Source organism: Coregonus clupeaformis, unplaced genomic scaffold (assembly GCF_020615455.1).
Source record: "Coregonus clupeaformis isolate EN_2021a unplaced genomic scaffold, ASM2061545v1 scaf0356, whole genome shotgun sequence".
Lineage (NCBI taxonomy): Eukaryota > Metazoa > Chordata > Actinopteri > Salmoniformes > Salmonidae > Coregonus > Coregonus clupeaformis.
Window position 1 is genome coordinate 296011 of NW_025533811.1, and position 19351 is coordinate 315361.

Below are 19351 nucleotides of genomic sequence, written 5' to 3' on the forward strand. Positions count from 1 at the left end.
TGTATAAAAACTATAAAAACTGAAATATTACATTTACATAAGTATTCAGACCCTTTACTCAGTACTTTGTTGAAGCACCTTTGGCAGCGATTACAGCCTCGAGTCTTCTTGGGTATGACACTACAAGCTTGGCACACCTGTATTTGGGGAGTTTCTCCCATTCTTCTCTGCAGATCCTCTCAAGCTCTGTCAGGTTGGATGGGGAGCGTCGCTGCACAGCTATTTTCAGGTCTCTCCAGAGATGTTCGATCCGGGCGCTCAAGGACATTCAGAGACTTGTCCCGAAGCCACTCCTGCGTTGTCTTGGCTGTGTGCTTAGAGTTGTTGTCCTGTTGGAAGGTGAACCTTTGCCCCAGTTTGAGGTCCTGAGCACTCTGGAGCAGGTTTTCATCCAGCATCTCTCTGCACTATGCTCCATTCATCTATCCCTCGATCCTGTCTAGTCCCCCAGTCACTGCCGCTGAAGAACATCCCCACAATATGATGCTGCCACCACCATGGTTCACCGTAGGATGGTGCCAGGTTTCCTCCAGACGTGACGCTTGGCATTCAGGCCAAAGAGTTCAATCTTGGATTAATCAGACCAGAGAATCTTGTTTCTCATGGTCTGATAGTCCTTTAGGTGCCTTTTGGCAAACTCCAAGCGGGCTGTCATGTGCCTTTTACTGAGGAGTGGCTTCCGTCTGGCCACTCTGTCATAAAGGCCTGATTGGTGGAGTGCTGCAGAGATGGTTGTCCTTCTGGAAGGTTCTCCCATCTCCACAGAGGAACTCTGTAGCTCTGTCAGAGTGATCATAGGTTTCTTGGTCAGCTCCCTGACCAAGGCATTTCTCCCCCGATTGCTCAGTTTGGCCGGGCGGCCAGCTCTAGGAAGAGTCTTGGTGGTTCTAAACTTCTTCCATTTAAAAATAATGGAGGCCACTGTGTTCTTGGGGACCTTCAATGCTGCAGACATTTTTTGGTACCCTTCCCCAGATCTGTGCCTCGAAACAATCCTGTCTCTGAGTTCTAAGGACAATTCCTTCAACCTCATGACTTGGTTTTTGCTCTGACATGCACTGTCAACTGTGGGACCTTATATAGACAGGTGTGTGAAATTCCAAATCATGTCCAATCAATTGAATTTACCACAGGTGGACTCCAATCAAGTTGTACAAACATCTCAAGGATGATCAATGGAAACAGGATGCACCTGAGCTCAACTTCGAGTCTCATAGCAAAGGGTCTGAAAACTTACAGTACTAGTCAAAAGTTTGGACACACCTACTCATTCAAGGGTTTTTCTTTATTTTTACTATTTTCTACATTGTAGAATAATAGTGACAATATCAAAACTATGAAATAACACATATTGATTCATGTAGTAACCAAAAAGGTGTTAAATTATTATTATATTAATATTATATATTTGAGATTTGAGATTCTTCAAACAGTCACCCTTTGCCTTGATGACAGCTTTGCATTCTCTCAACCAGCTTCACCTGTAATGCTTTTCCAACAGTCTTGAAGGAGTTCCCACATATGCTGAGCACCTGTTGGCTGCTTTTCCTTCACTCTGCCGTCCGACTTATCCCAAACCATCTCAATTGGGTTGAGGTCGAACGATTGTGGAGCCCAGGTCATCTGATGCAGCACTCCATCACTCTCCTTCTTGGTAAAATAGCCCTTACACAGCCTGGAGGTGTGTTGGGTCATTGTCCTGTTGAAAAACAAATGATAGTCCCACTAAGCCCAAACCAGATGGGATGGCGTATCGCTGCAGAATGCTTTGGTAGCCATGCTGGTTAAGTGTGCCTTGAATTCTAAATAAATCACAGACAGTGTCACCAGCAAAGCACCCCCACACCATAACACCTCCTCCTCCATGCTTTACGGTGGGAACTACACAAGCAGAGATCATCCGTTCACCCACACCGCATCTCACAAAGACACGGCGGTTGGAACCAAAAATCCAAACGACACATTTCCACCGGTCTAATGTCCATTGCTTGTGTTTCTTGGCCCAAGCAGGTTTCTTCTTCTTATTGGTGTCCTTTAGTAGTGGTTTCTTTGCAGCAATTCGACCATGAAGGCCTGATTCCCCTAAGAACAGTTGATGTTGAGATGTGTCTGTGACTTGAACTCTGTGAAGCATTTATTTGGGCTGCAATTTCTGAGGCTGGTAACTCTAATGAACTTATCCTCTGCAGCAGAGGTAACTCTGGGTCTTCCATTCCTGTGGTGGTTCTCATGAGAGCCAGTTTCATCATAGCGCTTGATGGTTTTTGCGACTGCACTTGAAGACACTTTCAAAGTTCTTGAAATGTTCCGTATTGACTGACCTTCATGTCTTAATGATGGACTGTTGTTTCTCTTTGCTTATTTGAGCTGTTCTTGCCATAATATGGACTTGGTCTTTTACCAAATAGGGCTATCTTCTGTATACCCCCCCTACCTTATCACAACACAACTGACTGTCTCAAACGCATTAAGAAGGAAGGAAATTCCACAAATTAACTTTTAACAAGGCACACCTGTTAATTGAAATGCATTCCAGGTGACTACCTCATGAAGCTGGTTGAGAGAATGTCAAGAGTGTGCAAAGCTGTCATCAAGGCAAAGGGTGGCTATTTGAAGAATCTCAAATATAAAATATATTTTGATTTGTTTAACACTTTTTTGGTTACTACATGATTCCATATGTGTTATGTCATAGTTTTGATGTCTTCACTATTATTCTACAATGTAAAAAATTGTAAAAATAAATAAAAACCCTTGAATGAGTAGGTGTGTCTAAACTTTTGACTGGTAGTGTATGTAAATAAGGTATTTCTGTTTTTTATTTTTTATAAATTTGCACACACAAAAAAATGTTTATAAAAACATGTTTTTGCTTTGTCATTATGGGGTATTGTGTGTAGATTGATGAGCGGAAAAAAATATTTAATCAATTTTAGAATAAGGCTGTAACGTAACAAGATGTGGAAAAAGTCAAGGGGTCTGAATCCTTTCCAAATGCTTTGTATACTGTAGATTATTTTGGCTAAGCATTTAATGGGTATTTGCAGTAGTTAGCTACAGTGGCATTTTTCCTATTTTGTTGCCTTTCAACCTGGAATTAAAATGGATTTTTGGGGGGTTTGTATCATTTGATTTACACAAATATTTTTTTTTGTGACACAAACAAGAAGTAAGACAAAAAAACAGAACTTGAGCGTGCATAACTATTCATCTCCCCAAAGTCAATACTTTGTAGATGTCACGCTCTGGCTCCGGGACTTTGTATGTTGAGCCAGGGTGTGTTCGTTTCGTTGTGTTCTGTTTGGTTGGGTTGTCTATGTGGTTGTTTCCTTGTTTGGTCGTGTGACTCCCAATCAGTGGTAACGAGTGTCAGCTGTCGGCTCGTTATCTCTGATTGGGAGCCATATTTAAACTGTGTGTTTTCACCTTGTGTTTGTGGGTTTTTGTTCCTTGTCAGTCATTGGTACTGTGGACGTTACGAATCGTCTATTGTTTTGGTTTTGGCACTTTAATTAATAAAGTCTATCATGTTCGCTCAACACGCTGCGTATTGGTCTGCTCCTTTGGAAGACGATCGTGACAGAAAAACCCACCATTCTACGACCAAGCAGCGTGTCCAGGAATCGGCAGCCTGGATGTGGGAGCAGCGTCGGAGGGACGAGAGGCACCCCCAAGAAATTTTTAGGGGGGGGCACAGGGCATGGACGACGGGGCTGACGGAGGCAGAGAAGGGGCGAATTCAAAAGGCCACCAGGTTACGGGGCTCACTGGTCAAAGTAGGGAAAGGAGGTTTAGAGGCACGGCGAGAAATACTGGGGTGTGTTACCAGTCCGGTCCGGCCCGTTCCAGTTCCCGGAGTAGAGCCAGTGGTGTGTATCCCCAGTATGGTCCGGCCTGTTACGGCTCCTCGCACCAAATGGACGGTGCGCATCTCCAGCCCGGTCCGGCCTGTCCCTGCTCCTCGCACTAAGCCTACGGTGTGCGTCGCCAGCCCAGCCCGGCCTGTTCCTGCTCCACGCACAAAACCTACGGTGTGCGTCGCCAGCCCAGCCCGGCCTGTTCCTGTTCCACGCACCAAGCCTACGGGGTGCGTCGCCAGCCCAGCCCGGCCTGTTCCTGCTCCACGCACAAAACCTACGGTGTGCGTTGCCAGCCCAGCCCGGCCTGTTCCTGTTCCACGCACCAAGCCTACGGGGTGCGTCGCCAGCCCAGCCCGGCCTGTTCCTGCTCCACGCACAAAACCTACGGTGTGCGTCGCCAGCCCAGCCCGGCCTGTTCCTGCTCCACGCACAAAGCCTACGGGGTGCGTCGCCAGCCCAGCCCGGCCTGTTCCTGCTCCCCGCACAAAACCTACGGTGTGCGTCGCCAGCCCAGCCCGGCCTGTTCCTGCTCCACGCACAAAGCCTACGGCGTGCGTCGCCAGCCCGACCCGGCCTGTTCTTGCCACTCGCACCAAACCAGGGGTGCGAGTCGCCAGCCTGGTCCAGCCCGTTCCTGCTACTCGCACCAAGCCAAGGGTGCAAGTCGTCAGCCTGGTTCAGCTCGTCCCTGCTACTCGCACCAAGCCAAGGGTGCGAGTCGTCAGCCTGGTTCAGCTCGTCCCTGCTACTCGCACCAAGCCAAGGGTGCGAGCCGTCAGCCTGATCCAGCCCACTCCTGCTACTCGCACCAAGCCAGGGATGCGAGTCGTCAGCCTGGTGAGGCCCGTTCGGCCCACGCATCAAGCCTAGGTGCGTATCGTCAGCCAGGTCCGGTCCGTTCCTGCCTCACGCGCCAAGCCAGGGGTGCGCGTCGTCAGTCCAGATCCTACCAGCTGGGTCAGATCGGACCGGGGGCGCCACGGGGGATTGAAGAAGGGTGGTGGTCAAGCCCGGAGCCGGAGCCGCCTCCGAGGAGTAATGCCCACCCAGCCCTCCCCTGTTTGGGGTTTTGAGGCGCGGTCGCAGTCCGCGCCTTTAGGGGGGGGTACTGTCACGCTCTGGCTCCGGGACTTTGTATGTTGAGCCAGGGTGTGTTCGTTTCGTTGTGTTCTGTTTGGTTGGGTTGTCTATGTGGTTGTTTCCTTGTTTGGTCGTGTGACTCCCAATCAGTGGTAACGAGTGTCAGCTGTCGGCTCGTTATCTCTGATTGGGAGCCATATTTAAACTGTGTGTTTTCACCTTGTGTTTGTGGGTTTTTGTTCCTTGTCAGTCATTGGTACTGTGGACGTTACGAATCGTCTATTGTTTTGGTTTTGGCACTTTAATTAATAAAGTCTATCATGTTCGCTCAACACGCTGCGTATTGGTCTGCTCCTTTGGAAGACGATCGTGACAGTAGAGCTACCTTTTGCTGCAATTACAGCTGCACGTCTCTTGGAGTATCTCTATAAGCTTAGCACATCTAGCCACTGGGATTTTTGCCCATTCTTCAAGGCAAAACTGCTCCAGCTCCTTCAAGTTGGATGGGTTCTGCTGGTGTACAGCAATCTATAAGTCATACCACAGATTCTCAATTGGATTGAGGTCTGGTCTTTGACTAGGCCATTCCAAGACATTTAAATGTTTCCCCTTAAACCACTCGAGTGTTGCTTTAGCAGTATGCTTAGGGTCATTGTCCTGCTGGAAAGTGAATCTACGTCCCAGTCTCAAATCTCTGGAAGACTGAAACAGGTTTCCCTCAATAATCTCCCTGTATTTAGCACCATCCATCATTCCTTCAATTCTGACCAGTTTCCCAGTCCCTGCCAATGAAAAACATCCCCACAGCATGAAGCTGCCACCACCATGCTTCACTGTGGGGATGGTGTTCTCGGGGTGATGAGAGGTGTTGGGTTTGCGCCAGACAAAGCGTTTTCCTTGATTGCCAAAAAGCTCAATTTTAGTCTCATCTGACCAGAGTACATTCTTCCATATGTTTGGGGAGTCTCCCACATGCCTTTTGGTGAACACTAAACGTGTTTGCTTATTTTTTTCTTTAAGCAATGGCTTTTTTCTGGCCACTCTTCCGTAAAGCCCAGCTCTGTGGAGTGTACGGCTTAAAGTGGTCCTATGGACAGATACTCCAATCTCCGCTGTGGAGCTTTGCAGCTACTTCAGGGTTATCTTTGGTCTCTTAATGACCTCCTTGCCTGGTCCGTGAGTTTTGGTGGGCGGCCCTCTCTTGGCAGGTTTGTTATGGTGCCATATTCTTTCAAATTTTTAATAATGGATTTAATGGTGCTCCGTAGGATGTTCAAAGTTTCTGATATTTTTTTATAACCCAACCCTGATCTGTACTTCTCCACAACTTTGTCCCTGACCTGTTTGGAGAGCTCCTTGGTCTTCATGGTGCCGCTTGCTTGGTGGTGCCCCTTGCTTAGTGTTGTTGCAGACTCTTGGGCCTTTCAGAACAGGTGTATATACAGCTGTGGAAAAAATTAAGAGACCACTGCAAATTTTTCTTAAATCAGCATCTCTACATGTATGACAGCCATTCCATTCCAGTGTCTGTTGAATTCCAACACAGGCACACCTCATTCTACTGAATTAGGTACTGATTAGGTGATCACATTAACCAAATCTTATTTAACGAGGAAAAGTATAAAAACCACTGCTGTGGTCATTACTATCCTCTTGCAATAGGACCAACTGGATGACAAAAACAGTGCTAATAGTACCTCAAAAGTAATATTAATCTAAAAATAACTATTGACCATGCCAAAAGAGTTGAAAAGGAAAGTTCTGAGTGAGGAAAATAAGGGTTCAATTCTGGCTTTACTGGCAGAGGGATACAGTGAGCGTCAGGTTGCTTCCATCCTTAAAATTTCAAAGACGGCAGTTCATAAGAACAAGGTCAAGCAGCAGACATTGGGGACAACAAAGCTACAGACCGGCAGAGGGCGAAAACGACTCTCTACTGACCGGGATGACCGCCAACCCATTCGAATGTCACTCAACAACCGTAGGATGACATCAAGTGACCAACAAAAAGAATGGCAAACGGCAGCTGGGGTGAAGTAAACGGCGAGGACGGTTCGAAACCGGGGCAGGGCTGAAGTCGTGCAAAGCTAGAAAAAAGCCCTTAATCAATGAGAAGCAAAGTAGAGCCAGGCTGAGGTTTGCAAAAGACCATAAGGATTGGACCGTAGAGGACTGGAGTAAGGTCATCTTCTCTGATGAGTCCAATTTTCAGCTTTGCCCAACACCTGGTCGTCTAATGGTTAGACGGAGACCTAGAGAGGCCTACAAGCCACAGTGTCTCGCACCCACTGTGAAATTTGGTGGAGGATCGGTGATGATCTGGGGGTGCAAGGCTGGAATCGGGCAGAATTGTCTTTGTGAAGGACGCATGAATCAAGCCACGTACAAGGTTGTCCTGGAAGAAAACTTGCTTCCTTTTGCTCTGACATTGTTCCCCAACTCTGAGGATTGGTTTTTCCAGCAGGACAATGTGCCATGCCACACAGCCAGGTCAATCAAGGTGTGGATGGAGGACCACCAGATCAAGACCCTGTCATGGCCAGCCCAATCTCCAGACCTGAACCCCATTGAAAACTTCTGGAATGTGATCAAGAGGAAGATGGATGGTCACAAGCCATCAAACAAAGCCGAGCTGCTTGCATTTTTACGCCAGGAGTGGCATAAAGTCACCCAACATCAATGTGAAAGACTGGTGGAGAGCATACCAAGACGCATGAAAGCTGTGATTGAAAATCAGGGTTATTCCACCAAATATTGATTTCTGAACTCTTCCTAAGTTAAAACATTACTATTGTGTTGTTTAAAAATGAACATGAACTTATTTTCTGCATTATTCGAGGTCTGACAATACTGCATCGTTTTTGTTATTTTGACCAGTTGTCATTTACTGCAAATAAATGCTCTAAATTACAATATTTTTATTTGGAATTTGGGAGAAATGTTGTCAGTAGTTTATAGAATAAAACAAAAATGTTATTTTTACCCAAACAGATACCTATAAATAGTAAAACCAGAGAAACTGATAATTTTGCAGTGGTCTCTTAATTTTTTCCGCAGCTGTATACTGAGATCATGTGACAGATCATGCGACACTTAGATTGCACACAGGTGGACTTTATTTAACTAATTATGTGACTTCTGAAGGTAATTGGTTGCACCAGATCTTATTTAGGGGCTTCATAGCAAAGGGGGTGAATACATATGCAAGCACCACTTTTCCATAATTTATTTTTTAGAATTTTTATTTCACTTCACCAATTTGGACTATTTTGTGTATGTCCATTACATGAAATCCAAATAAAAAGCAATTTTAATTACAACAAAATAGGAAAAACTCCAAGGGGGATTCATAATTTTGCAAGGCACTGTACACTGCTACATGGCAAAAAAGTAATTAACTACTGAAAAGCCTACGAAGATTTGAATTTCGGTAAACTACCACCAAGCTACTGCAAAATGTAGGTATATTACTATTTCAATTACATAGTGGAACTACTCCCAAACACTGTCTGTTTTCAACTCGACAGCACAACTTTGGAAAATATGTTGCTGCTTGAGGAGGTCTCTTATTACCTCATCATACAAACTATAATAAGTGTCTTGTCATACAAAATAAGAGAAGTGTCAAACTATAGTATAAGGAGTTTTTGTCATACAAATAAGGAGTCTCTTGTCATGCACACTATAAGGAACAAAGGTCAACTACAGAATACTGGTGCAACATTCACACATTCACACATTTGGCAGAATTATTTAGTTTTTTTAAGTTTAGAAAACCTTTATTGGCACCATTTAGCTACTGTTCATACATACTGTAGCAGAAATATGTGCAGACTTAACACTTGTTACAGGCATCCTGTACAGTGAGGGAAAAAAATATTTGATCCCCTGCTGATTTTGTACATTTGCCCACTGACAAAGAAATGATCAGTCTATAATTTTAATGGTAGGTTTATTTGAACAGTGAGAGACAGAATAACAACAAAAAAATCCAGAAAAACGCATGTCAAAAATGTTATAAATTGATTTGCATTTTAATGAGGGAAATAAGTATTTGACCCCTCTGCAAAACATGACTTAGTACTTGGTGGTAAAACCCTTGTTGGCAATCACAGAGGTCAGACGTTTCTTGTAGTTGGCCACCAGGTTTGCACACATCTCAGGAGGGATTTTGTCCCACTCCTCTTTGCAGATCTTCTCCAAGTCATTAAGGTTTCGAGGCTGATATTTGGCAACTCGAACCTTCAGCTCCCTCCACAGATGTTCTATGGGATGAAGGTCTGGAGACTGGCTAGGCCACTCCAGGACCTTAATGTGCTTCTTCTTGAGCCACTCCTTTGTTGCCTTGGCCGTGTGTTTTGGGTCATTGTCATGCTGGAATACCCATCCACAACCCATTTTCAATGCCCTGGCTGAGGGAAGGAGGTTCTCACCCAAGATTTGACGGTACATGGCCCCGTCCATCGTCCCTTTGATGCGGTGAAGTTGTCATGTCCCCTTAGCAGAAAAACACCCCAAAAGCATAATTTTCCACCTCCATGTTTGACGATGGGGATGGTGTTCTTGGGGTCATAGGCAGCATTCCTCCTACTCCAAACACGGCGAGTTGAGTTGATGCCAAAGAGCTCCATTTTGGTCTCATCTGACCACAACATTTTCACCCAGTTCTCATCTGAATCATTCAGATGTTCATTGGCAAACTTCAGATGGGCATGTATATGTGCTTTCTTGAGCAGGGGGACCTTGCAGGCTCTGCAGGATTTCAGTACTTCACGGCGTAGTGTGTTACCAATTGTTTTCTTGGTGACTATGGTCCCAGCTGCCTTGAGATCATTGACAAGATCCTCCCGTGTAGTTCTGGGCTGCTTCCTCACCGTTCTCATGATCATTGCATGGAGCCCCAGGCCAAGGGAGATTGACAGTTCTTTTGTGTTTCTTCCATTTGCGAATAATCGCACCAACTGTTGTCATCTTCTCACCAAGCTGCTTGGCGATGGTCTTGTAGCCCATTCCAGCCTTGTGTAGGTCTACAATCTTGTCCCTGACATCCTTGTAGAGCTCTTTGGTCTTGGCCATGGTGGAGAGTTTGGAATCTGATTGATTGATTGCTTCTGTGGACAGGTGTCTTTTATACAGGTAACAAGATGAGATTAGGAGCACTCCCTTTAAGAGTGTGCTCCTAATCTCAGCTCGTTACCTGTAGAAAAGACACCTGGGAGCCAGAAATGTTTTTGATTGAGAGGGGGTCAAATACTTATTTCCCTCACTGTATGTGCAACTTCATCAGCATTCTGTGGCTGAGCATTCGTTTAAAATGCATGCTTTTGATTGGGTGTTGCGGAGGATCACAGAGGTGGATGTGGTTGAGGTCGATTTCAGATCTAACTAAAACACTGTCTTGCTGGAGGTGTTCACAGAAACTAGATGCAGAGTTGTTAACAGTTTTTCCATTGATTGCACTGGAAGTCGCTCTGGATAAGTGTGTGCTAAATGACTGAAATGTAATGTACAATGTAATTTCTTTGTTGTCACGACTTCCGCCGAGGCTGCTTCCCCTCCTTGTTCGGGCAGGTTTCGGCGTTCGGCGTCACCGGCTTACTAGCTACTGCCGATCCATTTATCATCACTCCATTTGTCTTGTCTTCAATCACACACACCTGGTCCTTATTCCCTCATTAGTCATTGTATAAGTGTTCCCTCTGCTTCCTTGTCTGTGTGGGTGATTGTTTATTGTGGAGGTTAGTGATGCTCAGTGGAGCTTGTGTATTTTGTATCGACAGGAGTATTTCCCGTGTGCTTTGTATTTTCCATTGCGCCTGTTTTGTGCCCTGGAGTGTGTTTGACGCATTTCTGCGTAAACTTGTATTTTGCGGATTAAAGCCTGTTGTTCTGTGATTTACCCTCATGCGCCTGACTCCTTCAACACCACCTCATCACATTTGTCTGAAGGTGTGTGGTACTTGGCTCACCTTGTGGTCAATGTCCAGGGCTTGGGTCTTCACCTTGGTCTCCAGCAGGTTCAGCCTCTGCATCATGGAGGACATCAGCTCAAAATCACTAGGGGGTGCACCTGTGGGGTTCAGTCAGAGTTCACTAGATCAGGAAGCGCAATGCCTGTATAATCAAGGCTACTGTATGACACTCGGCAGACGCTTTTGTCCAAAGCGTCTTACGGTACAGTGATGCATACATTTTTACTGATTCTGAGAACCCTCTGTTCCAATGTTACAGAACATCATCAGAAAACCAAACCCACATTTTTATGACCATAGTGCTGTATTAGGAAATTGAGACACTATTTTGTGGTCAATGCACACCACAAACTAATCTAACAACCGTACATGGGATTTCCAGTGTTGTCTAAATTGTATGTGTTCACAGCACTTATTTTGAACATGACGGATGTGACGTTGGTTGTGGTTGTGGATATTTCAGCACAGGGCAAGTTGCAAGGACATCAAACAAACATACAACAGCTGTTGCTTTTCCTTTGTGTGCCCTTTGATTTGGAAGGACAGGCAATATCAGTGGCTTGAGCTTGAGGCGTAGGGTGATTCAAAGTAGATACATCATTCAGCAGAGTAGCTTCATATTCTAAAGAAAAATATGAAAAAAACACAACCAGAATGACCCCAGGTTTTTAAAGAGCTAAATTCAGAGGCAGTACAGGTTTCAAATAATTTGACTACAGCAGGGTTTCCCCAACTGGCAGCCCCCCTCCCGAATTTGGCCCTTGGGTGATTTTATTTGGCCATCCAAGTTTTATGAGCAAAAAATAATACTAAAATGTTATTATATTTTATTTTTTATTGTTGGTCATAAAAGACTGTAAAAACACCAGCAAATAAGCTCCAAGTTATTTTAATTTTGGAAATCTGTTCCAAAGTATTCCCACGCACACTAGAGAGATTTGTGATTATATACAAATGTATGCAAGGTTTGAAATAATAATGATTTAGTTAAATATTATATATGTTTGTGCTTCTTGTGGTCAATTTGCAGTCTACAAATTACTTGTAATTATGTTCTGCCCCCTGACCATCTGCTCAATAAAAAATCGGCTTTGAAATACCTTAATTCCATACCTGCAAATGGATTCTCCTTCAAAGGCACTCTTCTCCTATTTGAGCAAAATTGGCAATCATTAGTAATGCAAATGAATGAGAAATCCATCTAATTGCAATACTTCTTGTCTAGGAAAATATAAACTTTGTTTTCTCTTGAACATACCCTTGCTGGTTCATGGGCCCAGGAAGATGAACCCGTCGGTTTTTCCCCAACATTGAAAGTGGTGAGCTCATCTCCTCACATTCATAAAACACTTGGGGTCGATAGGATGCACAAATGATTAGCAAAGTAGTGTACAGAGGTAATTTTGTGATTAAACAATGAATGTAAAAAATACAATATTTATGAGCACCTGGCTGACATTGACATGGTTGACATGCAAGCACATAGCAGCTAAACACGCTAAATAACTGTCCTGAAAGTCTACACTTGGTTCAGTTATTAGGCTTAGTAACGAAAGTAACTTTTATTTGTCATGCTATGAATTTATGTATTACTTACAAGTGAATGACTCTAGATTCTGTAGGTTCGAATATTATGCTTGCTCTTCTTTTACATACAGAGGATTGTTTGGAGTTCGTTGCCATTGGTAACGTGGATCGTGACATTTCATTGGCTCGTTGCTGGTTCCAGAATTTAATACACCCTCCTTCCCACCGTGACGAACCAGACAAAGGTATACGTTGTAATCATCCATCGACAAACCTTGATATAAATTGAATGATGTACCCAAACACTAGTCTACTTTTATTTCAAAAGTTGTCACACACCTAGCCCTAGATCAGAACACATACCATGCATGCTATACAAAACATAACAATACAATACAATGCAATACAAATCATCTGTAGGCCCTATTAAAGTTAATTTACACTGCTCATGACTGTAAAACAGATGTCTGTATGAAAAATGTATGCACTCACTAACTGTAAATCGCTCTGGATAAGAGCGTCTGCTAAATGACTAAAATGTCAAATGTAAATGTCTGTACTTGCGCACATACCGTCATGGTGCACACACCCCTTTCAGACCCACCTTCTTCTAACTGAAATAGACACAGATACACTTTTGCTGTTCAGAGACTCAACCCTCTTCAACATGAACAAAACTCTGGTCTGTGCTGTCTTCATCCTGCTGGTGCTTTCTGTGTTCATAGAGGCCAAGGTAAGAACCAATATATCAGTATTAGTAAAGTATTAAGTAGAGATTAACCATATTAATTGTAGAGTTCAGCAATGTAGAGGTCAGCAATTGTAGACATATCATCAATAGCACTTACTTGTGGTGATTCGTTTCCAGGTATTTTTTTTATTTTTTTTATTTCACCTTTATTTAACCAGGTAAGCAAGTTGAGAACAGGTTCTCATTTACAACTGCGACCTGGCCAAGATAAAGCAAAGCAGTGCAATAAAAACAACACAGAGTTACATATGGGGTAAAAAACATAATGTCAAAAATACAACAGAAAATATATATACAGTGTGTGCAAATGTAGCAAGTTATGGAGGTAAGGCAATAAATAGGCTATAGTGCAAAATAATTACAATAGTATTAACACTGGAATGCTAGATGTGCAAGAGATTATGTGCAAATAGAGATACTGGGGTGCAAAAGAGCAAAATAAATAACAATATAGGGATGAGGTAGTTGGGTGGGCTAATTTCAGATGGGCTGTGTACAGGTGCAGTGATCGGTAAGGTGCTCTGACAACTGATGCTTAAAGTTATTGAGGGAGATAATTTGTTCCAATTCGTTCCAGTCATTGGCAGCAGAGAACTGGAAGGAATGGCGGCCAAAGGAGGTGTTGGCTTTGGGAATGACCAGTGAGATATACCTGCTGGAGCGCAGACTACGGGTGGGTGCTGCTATGGTGACCAATGAGCTAAGATAAGGCGGGGATTTGCCTAGCAGTGATTTATAGATGGCCTGGAGCCAGTGGGTTTGACGACGAACATGTAGTGAGGACCAGCCAACAAGAGCGTACAGGTCACAGTGGTGGGTAGTGTATGGGGCTTTGGAGACAAAACGGATGGCACTGTGATAGACTACATCCAATTTGCTGAGTAGAGTGTTGGAGGCTATTTTGTAAATGACATCGCCGAAGTCAAGGATCGGTAGGATAGTCAGTTTTACGAGGGCATGTTTGGCAGCATGAGTGAAGGAGGCTTTGTTGCGAAATAGGAAGCTGATTCTAGATTTAACTTTGGATTGGAGATTATTTATGTGAGTCTGGAAGTTGAGTTTACAGTCTAACCAGACACCTAGGTATTTGTAGTTGTCCACATACTCTAGGTCAGACCCGTCGAGAGTGGTGATTCTAGTCGGGTGGGCGGGTGCCAGCAGCGTTCGATTGAAAAGCATGCATTTAGTTTTACTAGTGTTTAAGAGCAGTTGGAGGCTACTGAAGGAGTGTTGTATGGCATTGAAGCTCGTTTGGAGGTTTGTTAACACAGTGTCCAATGAAGGGCCAGATGTATACAAAATGGTGTCGTCTGCGTAGAGGTGGATCTGAGAGTCACCAGCAGCAAGAGCGACATCATTGATATACACGGAGAAAAGTGTCGGCCCAAGAATTGAACCCTGTGGCACCCCCATAGAGACTGCCATAGGTCCAGACAACAGGCCCTCCGATTTGACACACTGAACTCTATCTGAGAAGTAGTTGGTGAACCAGGCGAGGCAGTCATTTGAGAAACCAAGGCTATTTAGTCTGCCAATAAGAATGCGGTGGTTGACAGAGTCGAAAGCCTTGGCCAGGTCGATGAAGACGGCTGCACAGTACTGTCTATTATCAATCGCGGTTATAATATCGTTTAGGACCTTGAGCGTGGCTGAAGTGCACCCATGACCAGCTCGGAAACCGGATTGCATAGCGGAGAAGGTACGGTGGTATTCGAAATGGTCGGTGATCTGTTTGTTTAACTTGGCTTTCAAATACTTTCGAAAGGCAGGGCAGGATGGATATAGGTCTGTAGCAGTTTGGATCTAGAGTGTCACCCCCTTTGAAGAGGGGGATGACCGCGGCAGCTTTCCAATCTCTGGGGATCTCAGACGTTATGAAAGAGAGGTTGAACAGACTAGTAATAGGGGTTGCGACAATTTCGGCGGCTAGTTTTAGAAAGAAAGGGTCCAGATTGTCTAGCCCAGCTGATTTGTAGGGGTCCAGATTTTGGTATTGTGGTATTGGTATTGTGGAAATGTTCAAGTAACAGCCTAAAGTGTTGTGAAAATGTTCCTATTTCCTTTGTCTTTCAGATTAATGGAACAGAAACATCAAACAAGGTATTTTTTATAAATTGATTGAGCTAATCAATGAATTGGAGATTGTAAACCCTAGATGACTTAGAAAGAAGAAAGTGTCTATAGGCCTACCTACCATAAGGGTTCTTGAATTGCAGTGGCATTTGAGCGTGGCATTTTGGAAAAAATTAACTTAATTTTTCTCTATTTTTTGTAATGAAAATGCATTGGGTACATCTTCCCATTCTAAATGAACTAATATGGTAGCTTAATGACTTTAAATAGTGTTTTACTATTATGATAACATTGTGCCACCAGCAGGAGTAGTTACACCAATGATTGTAACTCCAATGACAACATTTTGGTAATTGAGGGTTTTCTTAAATGGAGGACACAGATGCTCGAATCTAAGGTCATTAACCCTTTAAAAATAATTTATTAAAGTGATGGGATTCATAATTGTGCTCACAGTGTAATTTCCCTTCATTTAAAATATGTAACACCAATGACACTATTTAGACACACCAAATGATCAATGGAATCCTCAAATGTATGAGATACTAAAATGGTGTGATTAGCTAATAATTGTATTTAATATAGACACCTCCAGTGCAACAGTTTGCCACTGGAGGGAATGCGAGGTCCTTGTATATCTTTGTAATGAGTGATTTTCAAGACGGTTACACCAACGGCAAAAAACATGTCACTACAACTGTACTGGGTCACTACTGGGACAAGCCAATTTGCTTGGCCTAAGTACTTTAAGCAATGCATAAACATAACGTTTTGCAGTATAAAACACTTGCAGTCTGTTTTATGATTGATAAACAGTACAATTTAAACATAAAACATGTATGATGTGTAACAATTTGTCATTTTGAAGTGTTTTTCGTGGATGTAAATCCCACCGCAAGAATGACCCATAAAGGGTTATTCGGCTGTCTGTCCCAGAGAACCCTGTTTGGTTCCAGGTAGAATCTTATCACCAAAGGGTTCTTAAATGGTTATACGATGGTTAGTTGGGTAAGTTGGGTTCTACATCAGTTCTACATCTGTTCTACGTGGAGCCAAAAAGGTTTCTCATACAGGGACAGCAGAAGAACCCTTGATGGTTCTAGGTAGCCCCTTTTCTAAGAGTGTAGAAATTCAGTTCCTTCTCTCTCTCTCTCTCTCTCTCTCTCTCTCTCTCTCTCTCTCTCTCTCTCTCTCTCTCTCTCTCTCTCTCTCTCTCTCTCTCTCTCTCTCTCTCTCTCTCTCTCTCTCTCTCTCTCTCTCTCTCTCTCTCTCTCGCTCTTCCCTCTTTCTCTCTCTCTCTCTCTCGCTCTTCCCTCTCTTCTCTGTAGGGCTAGGGCAAGCACCCTGACTCTTCCGTTTTTGCTGCAGTTGGGGCTGATGGTTGCACCTGCCTTACTTCAAACTCTGCTGTAGCACTTGCTATGCTCTCATTGCACAAGACTCTGCAGAACTTCTGCAACAATGGTGGCCACAACTTAACAATAGCTTCAATGACTAAGCCTACTATATTTACCTGTACTGTATTGTAGACCTAGCTGACCCATTTTCATGATTGAACACCATGAAAGACTTAACCCAAATGGTCTTGTAATACTCATACAGATACAGAAATAAAGTTGTGTATATATACTCTTCTTGATATTTTCTTTCTCTGTCTGATAGATGGAGCCATATGCAGACTATGCCTATGACATGTTGTGGGCTAGAGATAAGCTAGGCATTAGCCTAGGAAAAATTACAAAACGTTGATAGTGCTGGAAAACGCACAGCAGGACATAGAAGAGATGTCGAATGAAAATCAATACCTCCAACTGGTTTAAAAAATGCTTTCACACATACAATGCCTATAGAAAGTCTATACCCCATGATTTTTTTTTGCCATTGATCTACACAAAATACTCCATGATGTCAAAGTGAAAAGAAAATTCTACACATTTGTACTTAATAAAAAATGTATAACTAAACTATAGTTGTCGCATAAGTATTTACCCCCTTTGTTTAGGCAATCCTAAATTAGTTTAGAAGTCAAATGTGGGTCTACTCCCGAGAGCGCAGTGGTCTAAGGCACTGCATCGCAGTGCTTGAGGCGTCACAACAGACCCGGGTTTGATCCCAGGCTGTGTCACAACCGGCCGTGAACGGGAGTCCCATAGGGCGGCACACAATTGGCCCAGCGTTGTCCGGGTTAGGGGAGGGTTTGGTCGGGGGGCTTTACTTGGCTCATTGCACTCTAGCGACTTCTTGTGGCGGGCCGGGCGCTTGCAGGCTGACTTCGGTCACCAGTTGAACGGTGTTTCCTCTGACACATTGGTACGGCTGGCTTCTGGGTTAAGCAGGCGGGTGTTAAGAAGCACGGTTTGGCAGGTCATGTTTCAGAGGACACATGACTTGAACTTCGCCTCTCCCGAGCCCGTTGGGGAGTTGCAATGATGAGATAAGATTGTAATTGGATATGACGAAATTGGGGAGAAAAAGGTGGGTAAAATACAAAAAGATGAAGTAAAAATTGTACAAATCACATAATAAGTTATATGGACTCACTCTGTGTGAAATAATAGGGGTTGACATGATTTTTGTATGACTACCCCTTCCTCTGTCCCCCATACATACAACATCTATAAGGTCCCTCAGTCAAGTATTGAATTTCAAGCACAGATTTAACTAAAAAGACCAGGGAGCTTTTCGAAAGCCTAATCAGCTTAATATTGCAGATAGATTGTAACTTCCATCAATGTAATTGTCTGCATCACTTCCAATCCCCCATGTTTAAAAAAATATATATACTCCCCTTTATTAGAAGAGCAGTGATTGGTAGATGGGTAACAATAACAAACCAGACATTAAATATATCTTTAAGCATGGTCCAGTTAATAATTACGCTGTGGATGATGTATTAAACCACTTAGACACATCAAAGATGCAGTCTTCCTTCTGAACTAAGCTGTAGGACAGGAAATAAATTGCTTAGGGATGTCACTATGAGGCCATTGGTGATTTTAAAACAGCTACAGAGTTCAATGGCTGTGATGGTAGAAAACTGAGGATGGATCAACAACATTGTAGTGACCTAAATGACAGAGTGAAAAGAATAATACAAATATACAGAAAAAATTACTAAAGTAATACTGGAAAAAAAAACACTGCAAAGGAATAAAAATGTTGCCCTAAATTCAAAGCCTTATGTTGGAGGCAAATCCAACACAACACATCACTCAGTAACTGTCTCCTTATTTTCAAGCATGGTGGTGGCTGCATCATGGTATGTGTATGCTTGACATCGGCAAAGACTGGAGAGTTTTTCAGAATGCAAAGAAATTAAACACAGGCAAACTCCTAGAGAAAAACCTGCTTCAGTCTGCTTTACACCAGACTGGGAAAGTAATTCACCTTTCAACAGGACAATAACCTTCAACACAACGCAAAATCTACACTGGAGCTGCTTACCAAGAAGACAGTGAATGTTCCTGAGTGGCCAAGTTACAGTTTTGACTTAAATCTGCTTGGCAAGACTTGAAAATTGCTGTCTAGCTATGATCCCCAACACCTTAACTAAGCTTGAAGAATTTTGAAAAGAATAATGGCCAAATATTGCACAATACAGGTAAGAAGATTCACAGCTGTAATAGCTGCCAAAGGTGTTTCTAACATGTATTGACTCTGGGGGTTGAATACTTACAGTGAGGGAAAAAAGTATTTGATCCCCTGCTGATTTTCTACGTTTGCCCACTGACAAAGAAATGATAAGTCTATAATTTGAATGGTAGGTTTATTTGAACAGTGAGAGACAGAATAACAACAACAAAATCCAGAAAAACGCATGACAAAAATGTTATCAATTGATTTGCATTTTAATTAGGGAAATAAGTATTTGAACCCCTCTCAATCAGAAAGATTTCTGGCTCCCAGGTGTCTTTTATACAGGTAACGAGCTGAGATTAGGAGCACACTCATAAAGGGAGTCCTCCTAATCTCAGCTTGTTACCTGTATAAAAGACACCTGTCCACAGAAGCAATAAATCAATCAGATTCCAAACTCTCCACCATGGCCAAGACCAAAGAGCTCTCCAAGGATGTCAGGGACAAGATTG

The 19351-nt window shown here is 43.3% G+C and overlaps 1 protein-coding gene and 1 long non-coding RNA gene across 6 annotated transcripts in view; one reads left to right on the plus strand and one right to left on the minus strand.

Annotated features, from left to right (window-relative positions):
* The window catches only part of LOC121560017 (UBX domain-containing protein 11-like), a 22539-nt gene extending 9931 nt beyond the window's left edge, over window positions 1-12608 (minus strand). For 2 of the 5 annotated variants that reach the window (XM_045215023.1, XM_041873075.2), the window contains exons 1-5: window positions 12510-12606; window positions 12171-12261; window positions 12026-12060; window positions 11412-11534; window positions 10910-11010 (exon numbers count right to left, since the gene is read on the minus strand). In XM_045215023.1, the coding sequence (XP_045070958.1) occupies window positions 10910-11010; window positions 11412-11534; window positions 12026-12060; window positions 12171-12241 (330 nt within the window). In that variant the 5' untranslated portion in view covers window positions 12242-12261; window positions 12510-12606. Of the gene's footprint in view, window positions 1-10909; window positions 11011-11411; window positions 11535-12012; window positions 12061-12170; window positions 12262-12509 lie in introns of all 5 variants that reach the window. The other 3 variants (XM_045215025.1, XM_041873070.2, XM_045215024.1) reach the window with 3 other exon arrangements.
* Window positions 12609-13080: 472 nt separating this feature from the next.
* LOC121560031 lies at window positions 13081-16897 on the plus strand. Its single transcript, XR_005998864.2, has 3 exons — window positions 13081-13172; window positions 15264-15290; window positions 16592-16897. It is a non-coding gene; the product is annotated as an uncharacterized LOC121560031 (long non-coding RNA).
* Window positions 16898-19351: the final 2454 nt, after the last annotated feature.